We start from the raw sequence: 16,637 nt of genomic DNA on the forward strand, positions 1-16,637 counted from the left end.
AAACTCTTCCAGCGATTGCCTAGGTCCTGGCAAACTGTGGCCGCCAGTCCGTGCAAGGCATCTGCAGAACAAATCGGGTCTTAAGCTCACTGCTGCCTTTTCTTCTTTTTTTTCCCTTCTGATTTTTCAAATTTAAGTTTGCCCCCTCCCTTCCCCTCCTCCCTCCAGACTGCCAGTGACCGAGGAGCTGCAGGCGGATCAGCCCGCACATGTTTTTAACCCCTTCCTCACTGCAGCAGGAGCCAACCAACTCTTTCCCTGCAACCCCTGGGCTACCGGTGAACCTGGAGCTCCAGAAAAGAGCCCCTAGACCTTGGCCAGTGGAGCTCAAACTGGGCCTGAATCCCTCGTTTGACAGAGGAGGTGGGGGTGAAGTGCGGAAAGTGGGGGAGGGCAGGGAGGCAGGCCGGAGCAGAGGGAGAAAACCAGAACCCAGCAGATCACGCCCAATCCAAACCTTCATGGTGCTGTGTGCCCAGTGGAGGAAACAACTCCGCAGCTTAATCTGGTCCGGAGGAAGACCTCGACATTTTGGCACGAGGCCGGCACTGAAGGAGGACCCCACTCTTCCCAGGGACTGCGGGAGCGCCGCCCCTGGGCCTCCGTGGGCCATTCCGGCCGTTTTCGATGTGGCAGCCTCCATCTGCCAGGATAATGATGAGGCAGGTACAATCTATCTAGTTCGCAGCCCCCAGGCTCCATATCCCTTCCTACCTCCTCCCGGACCCCGCCGCCTCTCTCTGCATCCACCTTGGCCTGATCTGGTAGGACATTGCCAATGCTTCTCCGTGTTTGACCAAATCCTCAAACAAGTCCAAAGAATTTGGATTTTTTTTTTTTTTTTTTTTTTTTGAACCTGGACCCCGGCTGAAACATCGAGTGGGTTGCTTCTTAGACACCTGGAATGGCAGGGCAGGGACGAGACCGGATACATACTTGCTCCCCTCCCCCAATCGCGCGTGTGAGTCAAAAGGTCCTGGCGAGATATGGGGCGAAGGGAGGCAAAGGCTACAGGGAGGAAGTGGTGGGGGGCCCGGAGATGGGAGTCCGCCCGCCCGGGGAGCTGCCCGGGAGGGGGGTCAGGAGCTCAAAACTCTGCTCAGAGGCTCTAGATTTCTCCTTGACCCCTAAGCGACACCCCCACCCCACCCCCGCCACTTCTCTCGATGGCAAATGGACGAAAGAAAGATGACTTAACTCGGTAAATTTAGAGAGAACGATCTCAGAACAAGTGGGGTCTAATGGGCAGCTAAAATTATCGCGAAATAAGAGATTTTGCCCCCTCCCTCCCATCCTTTCCTCGAATAATCTATGGGTGGGGGAGTGAGCGTCACTACTTTGGGAGCGCTACTAAGAGGTTTGTTTGTGGCTTGCCTTTTCTGCTTCCCCGCGCTGTCCCCGCGTGCAGACTGGTGGGTGCTGGATGGGTGCTCAGCTGCAGGGCCCCATCCTAGTTTGGAAGGAAGGGGCTTAGAAGTCGGTGTCTGGGTCAAATGGGAGTCTTCGATCCTTCCCCCTCCCTCTTCCACGTTCGCGTTCACGCTCGCGCAAACACACACACACATACACACAGGGCCACCCCTTCCTTGGTCCCCCTGACCCCCGCCCCCTACCTCTCTGACTCGTTGTCTTTGACGGCCTGCACAGCGTCTTGGGTGCTGGTCCCTGGGAGCAGCGATTTCGCTGGGGAACGATTGTCCTTGGGCGTGTTCGTGTTGTGGGGTGGGGGAAGGAGTGACGGGTGGGCTTGATAGGAGGTGGGGAGAGATCTAGAGCTGGAAGGGTCTAAGGTTTGGAGGAGGAGTTTACAATTAGACCCAAGCCGCCAGGGGGAAGGGGCAAGAAAGGCCCTTCTGCCTAGAGAGGAAAATCTTCAATAAAAAGAAAAGAAAAAGAAAATTAAAAAGAATTTTTTCAAGAAAAAGAACAAATAAGGCAGGCTGAAGACATGAACATGTAAAATGTAGTGAAAAAATGAATATTTCGTTTTCTATTTTCCCCCTGGGTCTCTAAAAAGGGGATACTGAAGTATACCATTAATTTAGAAGTTTTTGTTGTTGTTGTGTTGTTGTTGTTGTTGTTGTTGTTGTTGTTTTAAGACAGGCTAGGAGAAATGACCCCGTTGCCCCTTTGGGCCCCGAGCCCCAAGCCGCAGGGGCTTAGGGGTGCGAGCGGGCAAAACGCGCGGCCGGGCGCGGGGGCGGGCGGCGCGGCACGGAAGGGGTTAAGGCGCTGAGCGCGGAGCCATCTGGCCGGGTTGGCTGGTTATAACCGCGCAGATTATGTTCACGGGACTCAGAGTTGAAGGCTCCTCTCCCTACCGAGCAGCTCCGCGCGCGGCCCCGCGAGAGAGCCCGGCGCAACTACTTTCTTCCCTTTCCTTTCTTTCTTTCTTCTTCTCTTTTTTTCCCCTGCTGGGTAGTGGCGGCGGCGGGGTGGGGGAGACTTTGAATGACCGAGCTCGCGTCCACCTTTCTCTTCATGTCGACGTCCCTGGAAACAGTCACACGGATGCCATGGTTACTTCTGCCACGGTAAGGGGAGGCGGGCACGTTGGATGGGCAGGTTCGAGGGTGGGGGCGTTAAGTGGGGAGATTTTCCTGTGGACAAGCGAGGGGAGACCCCAACTGCACCCCGCCCCCACCCCCATCGTGTCTCACTGACTCACTTTCCCGGGCTTGTGCCTTCCCCGAAGTTTGCGCTGGGATCTGCCCAGGCCGAGGCGCGACCGCAGCCACCCTCTCCCCACCACAAACATACACACACGGACACTGCTCCCCACCTCTTCTCCGGTCCCTCGGCTACCCAAAAAACCGCCCAGAATCTGGGAAAGTGATCAGGTTTAAGGGACCTCGATTGGAAATGGGGGCGGAGGCGAGGGGAAATAGGGACGACGGAAGGGCAGCAAAGAGATTCAGCAGAACCGCCCCCCCAACCCCCAACAAACACACCCGTCTGCTCCTGCAAGAGAGGGCTCCCCGCGCATCCTGTAACAAAAGGGGGTGGCAGACGCATCCCGCGCGGGAAAAACGCTAGTGTGCCGCGGCTGTTCCCCAGCACGCGCTCGGTGCCTGGCTCCCCAGAGCTCGGGGTTCCCCGCACGCTTCCCCCTCCCCAGGCCCGGGAGTGGGCTGGGGGAGGGGACTCGGAGCTCACAACCGACCCGGACGCAGGCTTCCCAGTTTGGGGAGTTGCAACTCCTCGCCTTGCGCGGCATACCTGTCCTGGAGTACCCTACCTCTTCCGAAAGCTTTTCTTGGCAAAGGCCACGAACCCCGGGTTCGTGGTGGCCAGCGCCCACCCTGTGGCTACCCCACTCTGGGTCTCTGCGTAGATGTTGGAGCTCCGCGCGTAGCCCGCGCATTTGGAACCCCGCGGGGAAGCGGCAGGCACGCTGGCCAGGACATCCCTGGGGAATTCCTCTCGATTTCTCCAGGCCAGCTCTAGGAATTTGAGGCGGAGGTGTGGGAAGGCTGGGAGACCAGGGACTGGCAGAGCTAGGTTGGAGTCAGAAGGATCCCGGGTGGACCAAATTAGCCCATTGCCCCAAAGCGCTGCTCACACTCTAAATGAAATCTGGGACGCCTGGGAGTTGAAGGTTCGGGAAAGGGGGGGTTAGGGTGGGGGAGGGGACTCTGCTTGTTGCTTTTGGGCACAAGTGGGTGACCGGCGAGGAGGCGCTGCTGTTTTTTGGGGGGGGGGGGCTGGCTGCTTCGTTCCTCTGCTGCGCTTCAAATGCATGGAGCTGAGAACCTCGCGCTGAACCGGGTGAGGGCTGCCAACCGGTAAGGAGCACCCCCCCACCCCGCGTGTCTGGAGGTACTCCAGGTGGGGGAAAACATAAAACTAGACCGCCTCCTTTCGACCTCTGGCGGCGGATGGCAGGTTCAGAGTCAGTGGAGGCGCAGCCTGGACGCAGCCTGAGCGCTGGGCTCAGAGCTGGAGAGCTGGGACACCGAGCTGGGGGGGGACTTGTTTATGTGTGAGAAGAGCTGAGGGCGGGAGCTGGGAGGGGTGGCCTAAACGGAGGTGGGTGTCACTCCTGGAGCCTCTTGTTTGTAATTCACCTATTAGAGAATATTCTGGACGACCTGCTTTTTCATAAAGAGATGCCCTCTCCCACCCTTCAGAACAGAGAGCAAGAGAAATACGTAAGCCCTCTGCCCTAAACATCAGGAGAGGAGAAAGTTGTAAGAGAGGGAACTTTGCAATCCCTTCTGTTTTCCCTACACTCGGAAATTCTCCAGCATATTAGCTTACCCCCTCCAGCCCCCAATTCCTTCCTGACATACTGCACAAAGAAAGTTGAGAGGTAGAATTCAGGGGACAAAATCCAACCACCTCTGCCTTGGGCTCAGACACTTAGACCTGGGTATGGTGTTGGGAGCTGGGGGGAGACGAAGAGAAAGCAGGCTCTGGGAACAGTGTGGGAGGAAAACACCGAGTCTGCGGGCCTGCAGCAAGGAGTGTGTGAGATTTTGCCTTGGTAAGGACTGGCTTGTAGCTGGAAGTAGAGGACCGGGTTCTGTGTGAATGGGGTCTGCTTTCCTATGGAGGGAGATCCAGGTCCGCTGGGTACTCTGTGTGGTCAGGGAAGGAGGTTTCTGGAAAGTCCAGGTAGCAGGGCAGCGGGTGGTCAGAGAGCCAGAGCTCTACGCTGTTCCATGTGCCGTGGAGGTGTATGTTTCTGGGGAGTCTGTTGGATGGGCATATGTGTGACTGGCAGGAGATGAGAGCATGTGGGAACATAGGTGTAGCTAATGAGAAATCTGTGCCTGTGAAGAGTGTCAGAGCAGGAGGAGAGGTACAGTGTGTCGAAGACAGATGGCTTGTGCATGTCTGCACAGACACATGGAGTGGGTGTGGCATGGGAGGGTTGCTGTGTGGAGGAGTGAAAGGTGGACGTGTCTGGAAAGTTGGCCTCCTGAAGATTACCAAAGGGATGTGTGTGGGGGGGTGGGGTGGGGGAAGACTATCTGTGGGGAAAAGAGTGTGAACTTTAAGAGTGTGCATGGGGAAATTTGGCTAGGATAGCCCTGGGGTAGCCAGGGGATAGGAAAATGGGCTCAGGCACTCATTATGGAGAAAAAAGGCATTTGCGGAGAAGGAGACTGGGTTGGTTTTTGCCTTCTGCCCCTCTGTACCTCCTCAGACAGGAAGGAATTGGAGAAGGCTTAGCATGAGGGGTGTACATTTAAGGGGAAAAGTCCTGTGTGTTGGCACTAGGTGAGGAACAGGGAGAATGTCTACTTAAGACTGGAGTGAGGGGAGGAATACATTTTGCATGCCTGGGGACAGAGACATGTGTTATATTATGCTGGATGATGGGTTGCTTATTTAATAAAGGAATTCATTGTCACCAGTTAATATTGATTATTAATTAAAATTTATGGAATGCCTACGGGATGCTGAGTCCATTGCTGGGTACTGGAGCATGGCACAGTGCCCTGGAAAAATTCCTTCTTGGACTCAGCTGACTTGCTGCAGTTTTGCCAAGAGGAGCGAAGAGAGCTGGATGCTAGTCTAGGTTTCTTCAAGAACTGTAATTCAGTTTCTAGAGATGTTTGTGGATCTTGGGGGCCAAAGGGAAGCTGACTTGAAATGTATCTGTGGTTAAGTAAAAATGGGGCATAACGATAGGGATGATGTATGGTTTTATGCTCTGGGGAGGCGACTGAGGGGTGTGACTATTTCTTGTAGGAGGTATGGGCCGATGATTCAGAGCAGGTGCCACAATTCAGGTCAGAAAGCAGGTCCTGATACAGCGGAGGATTGAGTTCCTGGGAATGTGCAGGTCTCACTAGCAAGAATGAGACCTGATACGTGGAGCTGGCGACGGAGAAGCTGGGATCAGGGAGGATGCGGGTTGGGAGTGTTTGTTCACTTCAATGTTTTCTGGGCTGTGAGCATCGGCTAACCCGGTGTGCGTGTATGTGCGTGGGCCTGGGCACAGGCATGCGCGCAGTGTGAGGCTGAGGTTAAGTGACTGAGAGAAAGCTAGAGACTGGGGGTAGGAGGCATATATGTCCCGGCCCTCGCAAGGGGTAGGGCATATGTTTTTGCAGGAATTCTTTGTGCCTGAGGAAAGATGAGAATTGTCTTGGATGCTCAGATGTGTATTTTAAGTGTAAAACGTATACATAGAACAAGAGCTGTAGGCTTCCGGGAGCATTTGGGAAGTGAAGGAAAGGTGAAGTCTGGCGGCGTTTGTACCTTAGGACAGCTAGTGAGGTAACTTCCTCATACCACAAGGAGGGTGGGCTTCTGGCTACACATACCAGCTTACCTGGACCAGGTCAAAGGGAACCTCATTTATTAGGTTCTAATCACACGAGGGCATATAACAGGGGAGACTTTAGTTGACTCCTAACAGTTTTAAATTTGTGACATTGGAGCTGTCACTTTGAGGTCCTAGCTTAATTTTAGGTAAAACTCATCCGTGTAAGAAAGAATTGATAAAGGCTTGAACCATCGGTCTGAAGATCTGGTGGCACATATTTCCAAAGGTGCTGGGAATGCCTTGATTCTAGTTCAGCTGTGCCTCTTTGGAGGCAGGGTGACTTTGGGACAGTGTCCTAATCTCAGTAACGACTCAATAAGGAGAAAAGTTCCCTCTTTTTTTCCCCCTAAGTTTTGAGTGCTTAGGAATACAAAGCTTTACTCAGAGAAGAAGTCTCGTTGAACATAGGCGTTAGCATGCCCGTGAACCATAATAAAAATGGGATCTGCACCCCTTCCCAAGTTGGCAGAATAGTCTTAACACCCACTGCATGTCTACTGCTCCCGCACTGTGCAAAGAGAACTTTCTATAACTGCCTCAGTTTACTCACCCCATAAACCAAGGCAACCTAGCCTAGATTGCAGCTGATGGGAATCTGTATTCATAAAAGGTCCTTGAATGCTTCCAAAGAAAGGTGATCCCCAAATCCATGTTCTTGATGATCAGAGACATTTGCCTGTTCCTTAACGTGAGCTATGTAGACCATGACACGAAAACAAACGTGACTTTGGAAACAGAGGAAATGGCCTCAGTCCTTGGCATATTTGAATAAAAGAGGAGCAAAGTCCAGCCATCCCGGGTTGCTGTGAAGGTCTGTTTTTCTCTAGACCATGGGTCCTTGGAGGCAAGAGCCTGCCTGGTAAGAGGCTTTGGGTCTGTGGAGTGCCGTGCACCCGACACAGCACGTGGTTACGGCGCCTTCCCCCAGAGACAGAAACGGAGGCCCAGAGAGGCAAGGGAATCCACTGAAGCCTCCAAGTCCTCCCAGCAGTCAGCACGCGCTGTCAACTCCTGGCTCAGAGTCAGGCTCCCATCCTTGAGTTCAGTGGCCATAAATAGTCAGGAGCTAAGCTATTTCCATGAGGCACTAAACCAATTCTGTTGCTTTTCTTGGCGAGATTGGGCCAATTAAGTTGATTGGAAGAGGTCACTGCTGATGGGTCTCACATTCCCCAGGCGGGACAGGCCAGCAGAGTTTAATTACATAACATTTCCCATCCCTGCAATTCCACTCCCAGATGGATCAGATGTTCAGGCCTCTCCACCTCCCCTCTATTCAAGAGCAGCGGCTTCTGCTCCAGGCTCCTCCAGACCTTTTCCTGAGCAGTTACAGGGCTCTGGCCCCAACTGGAGGGAATGTAAATCCGCAAGTTGGCTGAAGTGAGAGAGGGGAGTCAGGCCGACACAGAAGATCTTTAAAACCCACCACCCTGCCTAGAGACCTCACCAGCTGCTGTTTTACTCTTTAATGAGGCAGGCGGTTTCTGGCAGTGGAGATGGTGAACTAATGACCGTTGCTAGGGTTTTAGGTTTAGTTTTATTTAAAATCGGGTCCGTTGGAGAGGGACCAAATCTTCTACTGGAGACAAGCGTAAGCCCCGTGTGGTGCTGCTGATAAGGTCTGTGGATGTGCTTTGTGCATGGACAGACGTGTGCAGGGGGAGAAAGGAGCACGGGATACACGTGTACATGCTGGGGGACACGTGAGCTCTAAAGTGGCCCTGGGTGGGCAGGTGCCGTTTGCAGAGCTCTGTCACGGGTGGGAGGTACATGGCTGCCTGGCTCAGATTAGATGATACGTGGAGCTGGTGACTCTTGCTTCTTGCTGAAGGGCCAGCTTGTGGGAAAAGTTGGGAGAAGCTTCTTTCAGATCATTTGTATATAAGGATGGAGATGTGGGAACTTCTAAGAAGTATGAGGCCAGTAGAGATGGTATCTTGCTCTATCCTTGACAGATTGCTATTAAGATCAAGGCTGGGCACGGATAAACCCTACAGAGAACTCAACTTCAGAACCTATGAAAGCCGGTGTAGAGAGGCCAAGGTCATTAAAGCATTTTTTGTTGTTCATCGTTTTCTGTAACTCGGCCTTTCATCCTACCTAAAAATGCCAAGGGACTAAAGAGGGCAGGCACCTCTGGATAATGAAAATGCATTGGCTGTTTCATGTCCCCATCTATGCCTTGGTCCTTCTCAAGCAGTCTTAACTGGTAACTGCCAGAGGCTGTCTGTGGCTCTCAGCCTAACTCTATACCTCTGAATATAAGTTTGATTTAGCTGGAGAAAGAACAGATTTTGAAGTGAACTTTGGTGTGGTCTGTTGTGATTGCTCACTTTTTAACAGCATTTGTAGAAAAGACCCAGATCTTTTATGGATTTGTTTAGTCAGGGATTTTTGAAAATCTTAAGGTTCCTGTTCATTTAAGGCCAGAGCTGTAGGAGTAAACAGTAGCTTACTGATCTCAAAAGATCTCAGGCCAATGAGGTGATATCAGGCAACACTGGGCAGCAGAAAGCCTGCTGACTTGGAGGTAGGGGATCACTCTTGAGACTGATCTCTGTCATTAACCAGCTGTTGTTATGTGCCCCTCGGCATTCTCACTGGGCCTTGATTTACCCATCTGTAAAGGAGGAGATTGATTTAGAAAACCTCTAAGTCCCATTGCAATTCCACCATCCTGGGATTCTGCCGTGGCCCCATCCTCCTGTAGTCTGTGCCTTGCTTAGTCTGCATCTTGGCATACCCTTAATGAACTCCCACTTCTTATCTTTGGGGAATGGCTTAGTCAAAGGCAGAAAGGCATGCAAAGAATTTGCCATAGTGTTTTGTTTTGGCCAAGAATTGCTCGTGAAGTTGGCTTACCCTTCCCAGTGCACACAGAGTTGAGTGGAGTTGGGTTTGGCATGCGGGTAAGCCTGATGCTTATCAACCGGCTTCTACATTGAGTGCCTTTTAGTGTCAGTGTTTCTGACTAAGACAAGTACCCACCCTTAAGATGACTGATGATGATGATGATGGTGATAATGATGATGATGATGGTGATAGTTAATATCTGAATACTTACTGGGTACCAGGCATGATTACAAATATCGCATGGCATTATCTCAATGGCCAGGATAATCTCGTTTCCAGATGGGAAGATGGAGGTTACCTGACATTGAGAGATATGGTTACAGTTATACAACTAGCTGTTGAGGCCTTCTATCCTGAAGCCTGTGGCCATCCCAAGTCCATCATCCGCCAGTCAGATTGTGTTTTCTTCATGTGCAAGACAAATGTTGAGGCTTTTTAGCCACCTGCTGGCAAGCATGTGTCCGATCTGTCTTAGCTCCCATCAGCCCTCCCCCTTCACTTCCCGTTCTGTTGACAAGGGAATCTGCCCTTCCAGAATGGGGGTATTGATTTAAGCCACAGTTGCCTCCTTGTAAACTCTATGAGATTGGAGCTGGACATCTGGTTTTGATCCACACGCCCACAAGAGGTGGTAGGTCCCAGCATTCTCTAGTCCTGCGATGAGGGTTGCACGGAATTGAAGTAAAAGAAAATCTGCATGGAGAACATGTGGGTCCTTCAGAATTTGGAAAACGGCCTTCCTAATAGGCTCGGGAACTCCTTCCATTTACACCGGGGTCAAAGTGGATGTAGATTTCTTGCTGAAAGTTTGGGGTAAGGGTTGCTGCTAAGGCCTGGGATCCCCAGGCTCTGTTTGATGCACAGCAGTTGGAGACCCCCCCCGCAGCCGTGGCACTTGCCTGCCTCATGCCTATCTCTGAGCAGTACCAGAAGTAGGGAAAACACAGGGGTGTTTGGGGGTGCATGTTGCCATCTCTGAAGCCATAACTGGAAGCTCTTATTCTTCCTTCCCCCTCCACTGATTTTCCCATCACCACTCTCACTACCTCTTCAAGGATATTAATGAGAATGACTTTGTTTGGTTGCTGGAAGGTATTTGCAATGGCAGTTAACTGTAGGACACTAACCTAAGGGCCTGTGAGATTGTAGGTGCTTAAAAATACGTGTTCATTTTATTTAGAATACTTTTTTACGTAGGCTGGTGCTTTTTTTCTCTATAAGAGAATGTAGCCCTTTCATTATCTACCTATTTATTTATTTACTTATGATAGCCGGGTCCTGGTGATGTACTGCCCCCTTCCTTCTGTTTCTAGGTCCCAGACCCTAGAATTAAAAAATATTCTCCCCTCCACCCCGGTTCTAAATTATCCCTTAGGGAATATGTATCACGTTTGTAGTCTGGGATTCTTTCCATACCGTGTCTAGCAGGCCTGCTGCTCCTGGTGGCTCATAGGGCCTGTCCCTTGCTTCCACTGGGTTCTGGAGGAAAGTGCAGCTCTGGGAATCACCTGGATGCCAGCAAGCATGTCCCACAGTTAGGAAGAAGCCCAGCTCTCCTGACACCTAACTTCTACCTGGAACAGCTTGCCCCATCTCTCCTGGCAAAAGAACTCAAACTAGCTGCGTGACCTTGAGCAAGTCACTCTCCTTCCTTGGACCTCTGTTTCCCCTTGTGGAAAAGGAGTGAGCCGGACTCACTAGAAGGCCAAGGGCCCCCGCCAGTTGAGACAGTTCACATCTTCTGTGATTCTGCCGCTCCCTAAGCCTCACTGTGGTCCATGCCTGGGATTTCCAGGTATCCCTACTGGCCTGCAGGACTTATGTGCAGAGACATGGAGGGGGTGGAGGAGGAAATTAAGTTATGTGATGCTAGATAAGTTATTGAACATACGGATGAGTGTATGTTTATAGTGTTGAAGAAGCAAGCTTGCCAGATTTGTGGCAGATCTTGGATTGGAAGTTGGGAGCGTAGGGGGAGGTTTATACGGAATAAAACTGTCTGTGGGTAGCAGAATTCAGTAAGCTAAATCCGAAGGATCCTAAGCTCTGAGGAAGAAGACCAGACTCCGCCCTAAACTCCAGCAGAGATGAACTGTGCAATTTTGGGGGGTCCCTGAACCCCACACCAGGTTTCACTTTGCTCAGGTTTTAAGTGAGATCACTGAGGACTACTACCTTTGGTGATCCCTAAAGTCTTTCCTTCTTCACCCTTTATTGTGGGAATCCGGATTAGCAGAAGAACCTGGATGGCTGGATCCATGAGAGGATGTGCCTTAAATGTAAAGAGAAATGTCCCTTGATTATAAGATGTCGTGAATGGCAGAAATATAAATCTGTTCTTGAATTTGAGATGGCCCTGGAGGATATGTTCTGTCTTTAGAATGCCCTCCCCTCCTTCTTCACCAAGGATAAGAAAATTATCCTTCACATCTTTGCTTCACCATTACCTTCTCTGGAAAGTCTCCCTGCATTCCCCAAAGAGCCCGCCTCTCCCTCCCCAGCCTCCCTGTGTTATAGCACTTAACAGCCCAAGTTTTATTTGCATTCCTACCTTTCACTAGAATGCGAGCTCTGCAAAGGAAGGATCTGGACTTTTCATCTTCGTGTACCCCAACACCTTGAGCAGTGTCTGCTACAGAAATATGTCAGTGAATAAGTGCATGACAGGTCATCCGGGAGGCCAGACTGTGCAATGCTGAGAGCCGGGCTCAGAGAATGACGTGCCTGGCCAAGGGTCCAGAGCTGTGTTCTCTATGTCTCCTTTGGGCCTGTCCCAAGGCTGAGGTCATGGTGCTCACTGCCTCTTCACTGGGAAAGGTTTTTCCTGCTCCCCTCCTAGACTCCCCACCCCATGTCTTCCTCTGCCAAGCTTATCTGCAAATTTGGGCTCTTGGTCACAGGTGAGTTGGGTGTCACTGCGTACAAATGAAGGCAGTCCTTCTCTAGACACTTGGAAAATATATGTGCAAAGGTTATTTGAGAAACATCATGTTGGTTGCTGCTTAGTATTTGGCTCTGTGCTAGCTGTTGGAGAAGATGCAGGCGAATGCCTTGCCCCTGACCTTGAGGATACAGGAGCTGGTGAGGGAGACAAGTGCCCTATCATTGCCCTCCAGTGAGGAGCAGTGTGAGCACGGAACAGCACATGCTGGGCTCCTGCCCAGAGTGTTGTTTTTTAGTGTGAATGATGATTGGAAATCCTCTTGGTCAGGAGCAGTCATCCCTTCTGCAGGGCAGTGGCTCTCTTCATCCCCAAGTTCCTGATGCTTCGCAGAGCTCGGGCCGTGGATGCTCAGAGCCCATTGGGATGCACATGCCCGTGATTCTTCATGGGGAGAGTTTGTGGCAGGTGCATGTGGTCCAGGTATTGGGGCTTGGTAGATGTGTAAGTGCATGTGCTCGCAGGTGTGCTTTTCAGAAGTCTCCTGGCTCCCGGCTTCAGGTCCGCACAGACAGGGGTGGTGCATCTATTGGAGAAGCTCACTGCTTCTCCTGGCAGCCTCCATGCATAGCTCCTGGCACTGTGACCACTTCTGACACAGGGACAGACTGCCATCTACTGTCCACTTCTGTCCGCTGAGTCCCTCCTGCTCAGTGAGAACCTCAGCATTTTTTTTCATATCCTGTTTTCAACTGGTCCAGATACCACTAGACAGCAGATCCTTACTAATGCTTTCTTTGGATTTTATAAGGGTCCTTTAAAAAAAAAAAAAAAAAAAAAAAACCCTAACACATCTGTTGGATGTTTGTTTCTCTTAACCACTAAACAAAAATGTTACTTTAAGAGGGCCTCTGGCCTCACCTGACACTTCTCAGCCACCATGCTGGGCACCCTGGGGACTGCCAAGGTCTGAAAGGCAGGGACCCTGCTTTCAAGAACCTTGTAGTCTGTTTGGGAGTCTGGGACAGATTGCAGACAAATAGACCGGTGGGGGTGGTTGAGGGGGGCAGGATATGTTTGGTAAGTGGCACATAAGTGGCAGGGACCTCAGAGGCTTTGAGAGTCTGGAGGAAGGAGGAGTCCTTGTAGGCTGGGCTGATCAGAAAGAAATGTGGAGCAGCACCACCCACCGGGTCTGCTGTAACCACTCCAGGGGTCAGCGAGAGCATCCTGAGGGAGCCCTCTTGTGTCCTGGCACAGGACTGAAAGTTTTGGGACCTACAGGGCCACCATGTGCCCTGGGGCTATTGGGCTTGCTGTCTGAAGGCCATCCCATCCCAATCCTGCCCCCCATGCCACTCTTGCATGCAGTGGGAGGTGGCTCCTGGGTCCAGCCTGTCGGGAAGCAGCAGCGCCAGAGTCCCACTTGGATCCTGTGCAAGGAGGGGCACCTCGAGATGTGGCCCTGCCTGTCCTGGTGGGCCCCCACATAGTGCGAGAGACCGAACTTCCCAGGGGAGTCGTGGAGGCAGCGTGAACACAAAGGCCAGGGGGTCAATGGCTTCTTGAGTCATCTGCCCTGTTTCTCCCCTCCCTCCCTCCCTCTCCTGGACCTTCCTTCTGAAGATCCATCCACTCCCAGTGCCTGAGTCAAAGATAGCGCCCCCCACCCGAAAACCTGCGTTGGTCCCCTAGCTTTGGTCACAGGTCCAGTGTGGGAGTCCGTCACGCTAGAATCCAGGCTTCGCTTTAACGAAGTTGTCGTTGTTGTTGTTTCTAACTCTGTGCGCATTTTCCATGGTTGTGGATTAAAATGGGAAAAAGTTGTTTTCATCACTTCACCCTCATACTCTTCTCTCTCTGTCTTAGCATTTAAATGGTCACCAAGGAAACGTTCAATTCGTTTCATGTTCTTGTGTCTCAGAGTGTGTGTGTGTGTGTGTGTGTGTGTGGAATAAGAGAGAAAGATATTTTAGATTGTGGTCTATTAGCAAGTCTAGGAAATCAAGTTGAATGTGGTTGGGTTACTGGCAGAGAGACCTCAGCTTGTCACTCTAATCCTCTGACGTTCCCTTTTTACTTTTTGGCTCTTGTATGAATTGGGGATATGTCTTCCCAGTGCCCCCTTCGGTGTTTACATCTCCTTTTGGGGGCTGCTGTATAAAGTTACCGTCTGTCTGCTGCAAGTCTCCTGAGTCATTTGGGGGACCACTCGACAGAGGCACCGTCCAGGATAGAGCCATTCGAGAAGGTCCGATTTCTTACTAAAATGGGAAAAAAATATGAGGGGGTTGGAAAAGGATTCCGGTTGTTTTTCATGTGTTTTCCTGGGGCACAGGGATGTCAGAGACTCTTGTCCAAAGAGAAACGGTGAGCAGGGGCTACAGTAGAGATAGAAAAGAAATTTCCTCTGAGAGCAGTTCCAAGCCAAACAACTCCAGGAGATAGCGGGGAGGCTTCCTGATGGGGTGTGATGTGATTTGTAAGCATCCGTGAATGCAGGAGGGGATGAGGGGGAAGAGAGTTCCAGGTAAGGAAGCAGGTGGGAAGAGGCCACAAGGTGAGAACAGCAGTTAGAACTGAAAGAAGCCCGAGTAGGTGGTGCACAGGGCAGCCTGGGATGATGGGTACAGAGAGGTGTGGAGGAGGCAGGAGCCGACAGGGGGCTCCCTTTTCCCCCCAAGGGTGATGGGGCACTACTGAAGACTTGGGGTCAGCCCTGGAGAGGCCACAGTTAGGCTTTGGCTCCAAAGAGGAGGATCACTCTGGCTCCTAATTTATAGCTACAGTGAAAGAATGACTGTTGGTTGGATTGATGGAAGAATGAATGAGTGAGGGAACACATGAAGGAAAGGCAGAGCGGGAGCATCAGGCCTGATGCGGGCTCTGGCTACTCTGACTTGTGCTGGCTGGGGGAGATAATGCCAGCCCTGGAAAGGGTTGCAGGGGAGGTGGAGGGGACATACACAGACAGAGTGGCTTTGACTGCAGGGGAACAAAAACTAGACTTAGGAACTCATAACTCAGAATTTAGGATGGTTGGCAGGTTTTCTTTCTCTACGCATTTCCATCTGATTTTTATTTCATTGACAAGAAAGAAAGTGGCCTTTGGAGTGGCACCCCTGAAAATATGGAACTGTGACCCCAGAGGGGGTTGCTTGTACAGACCTTTTCCCAGGCGCAAAGTGGAATGTGAACAGATGCTAAGATTTCTAGGTCCCGGATTCCTGAAGATCAGATCCACCTGTAGATGATTCTTATGGGTATGTGTGTGCATGTGTGTTTCAGAGTCTCCTGAAAATACCCCAATCCACAGAACCTCTTTGCCAGTATTGAATCTGTACAGAGTTCCTTGCAAGGTCATACTGTTTTTAGGATATTAGAAGAGAGTCTGTGTGACAGTGACCCAGACAGACACTTGGCATGCTGCCCAGTGACTTGGGATGTGGAAATGCCAGAACTCCACTTGGTGAAGCCAAAGGGAACCTCAGGTATCATCGTCTCAAAGGGCTTTGAGACAGCCCATCCCATGCTCTTGTGGTTCTGATCCCATTTTGCACTTGATCTTTCCGCTTTGGCTCAGTGGTGGCTCTGGATGATACTCCGGCCAACCGAAATTGAAAATCTTGGGTTGGGACAGAGGCACCTGCACTTTTGAATGCTCACCAGGTGATTCCAACAGATGGCCAAGTCTGAGAACCACTGGCTGACAGTATCATCCCACGCTGCTCTGTCTGTGCCCATCCTCACGCTTGGTGTCCTTCCAAGACGTCCTCGCCTAGTTAAGGATGGTTAGCAAGTTTGGGCTGAGCTCTCCTACACCCTACCTACCTTGCATTTGCCTTAGAAACTGGATACCAGGAGGGCAGATCACGGGTCATCAGCAGATAGTGAAGCCCCCACGACCCCCGTCTACAGGAGGAGGTTTTGAGGATGAGCGGCGCAGAGCAGGAGAAAGAAGCAGAGACCAGCACTCCCAGGACATGGATGCTGTGCAGGCACTTTTGTCAATGTCATCTCATTAGTTTCCCAGTAGCCCTCAGAGGCAGATACTATACCAGGTTTCCATAGTGCATTTTGGATGCAAAATGGTTTATGGTCTCTGAATGATCAGATTTCTTGCACTGCTGCTTCCTGGGAATGTGCATACCCACCAGAGACCTTCCTTCAGGCTTAGCTGGGGATCGGGGCTGCTGATCTCTGCACTGATGGCTTGGGGGAAAGGAAGCCCCTCGCTCCCCTCTCACTTTGTGCCATCCAGCCCTAGTGCCTATCTTGGGATGGGGCTTCCAGGAGGCACAGCCTGAGACCATGCCCTCACCAGCGGCTCTCTATGAGAGAGAGAGAACAACACCAGTTGTTCTCTCCCTTGACATTTTCGTGTTGGGAAGCCGGGCTCGCAGGAGAGCCAGGGAGCGGAGGGTCAGAGAAGGAAGCTAAAAACCAAGGTTTGAAAACACGAATAAGGCCTGCAAAAGTTATGCTTCCAACCACATAGTCCTGAATTGTAAAGTGGACCATCTGGAATCATCGCAGTCTCTGGGTTTCTCATTTACAAGAAGATATTACCGGGTAGGCCGTCAGGCAGGCTGGGGCTGGGCGTCTAACACCCATGGTTAAGTG

General features: G+C 51.4%; 1 protein-coding gene across 1 annotated transcript in view; it reads left to right on the top strand.

Annotated features, from left to right (window-relative positions):
- Positions 1-2,282: 2,282 nt before the first annotated feature.
- LOC111159818 (neurotrophin 3) overlaps positions 2,283-16,637 on the top strand; it is a 67,576-nt gene continuing 53,221 nt past the window's right edge. Inside the window, exon 1 of the mRNA XM_022522446.1 lies at positions 2,283-2,534. Coding sequence (XP_022378154.1) covers positions 2,283-2,534 — 252 coding nt within the window. The remainder of the gene's footprint in view (positions 2,535-16,637) is intronic.

Source organism: Enhydra lutris, unplaced genomic scaffold (genome assembly GCF_002288905.1).
Source record: "Enhydra lutris kenyoni isolate GAN:26980312 unplaced genomic scaffold, ASM228890v2 scaffoldscaffold69, whole genome shotgun sequence".
Classification (NCBI taxonomy): domain Eukaryota; kingdom Metazoa; phylum Chordata; class Mammalia; order Carnivora; family Mustelidae; genus Enhydra; species Enhydra lutris.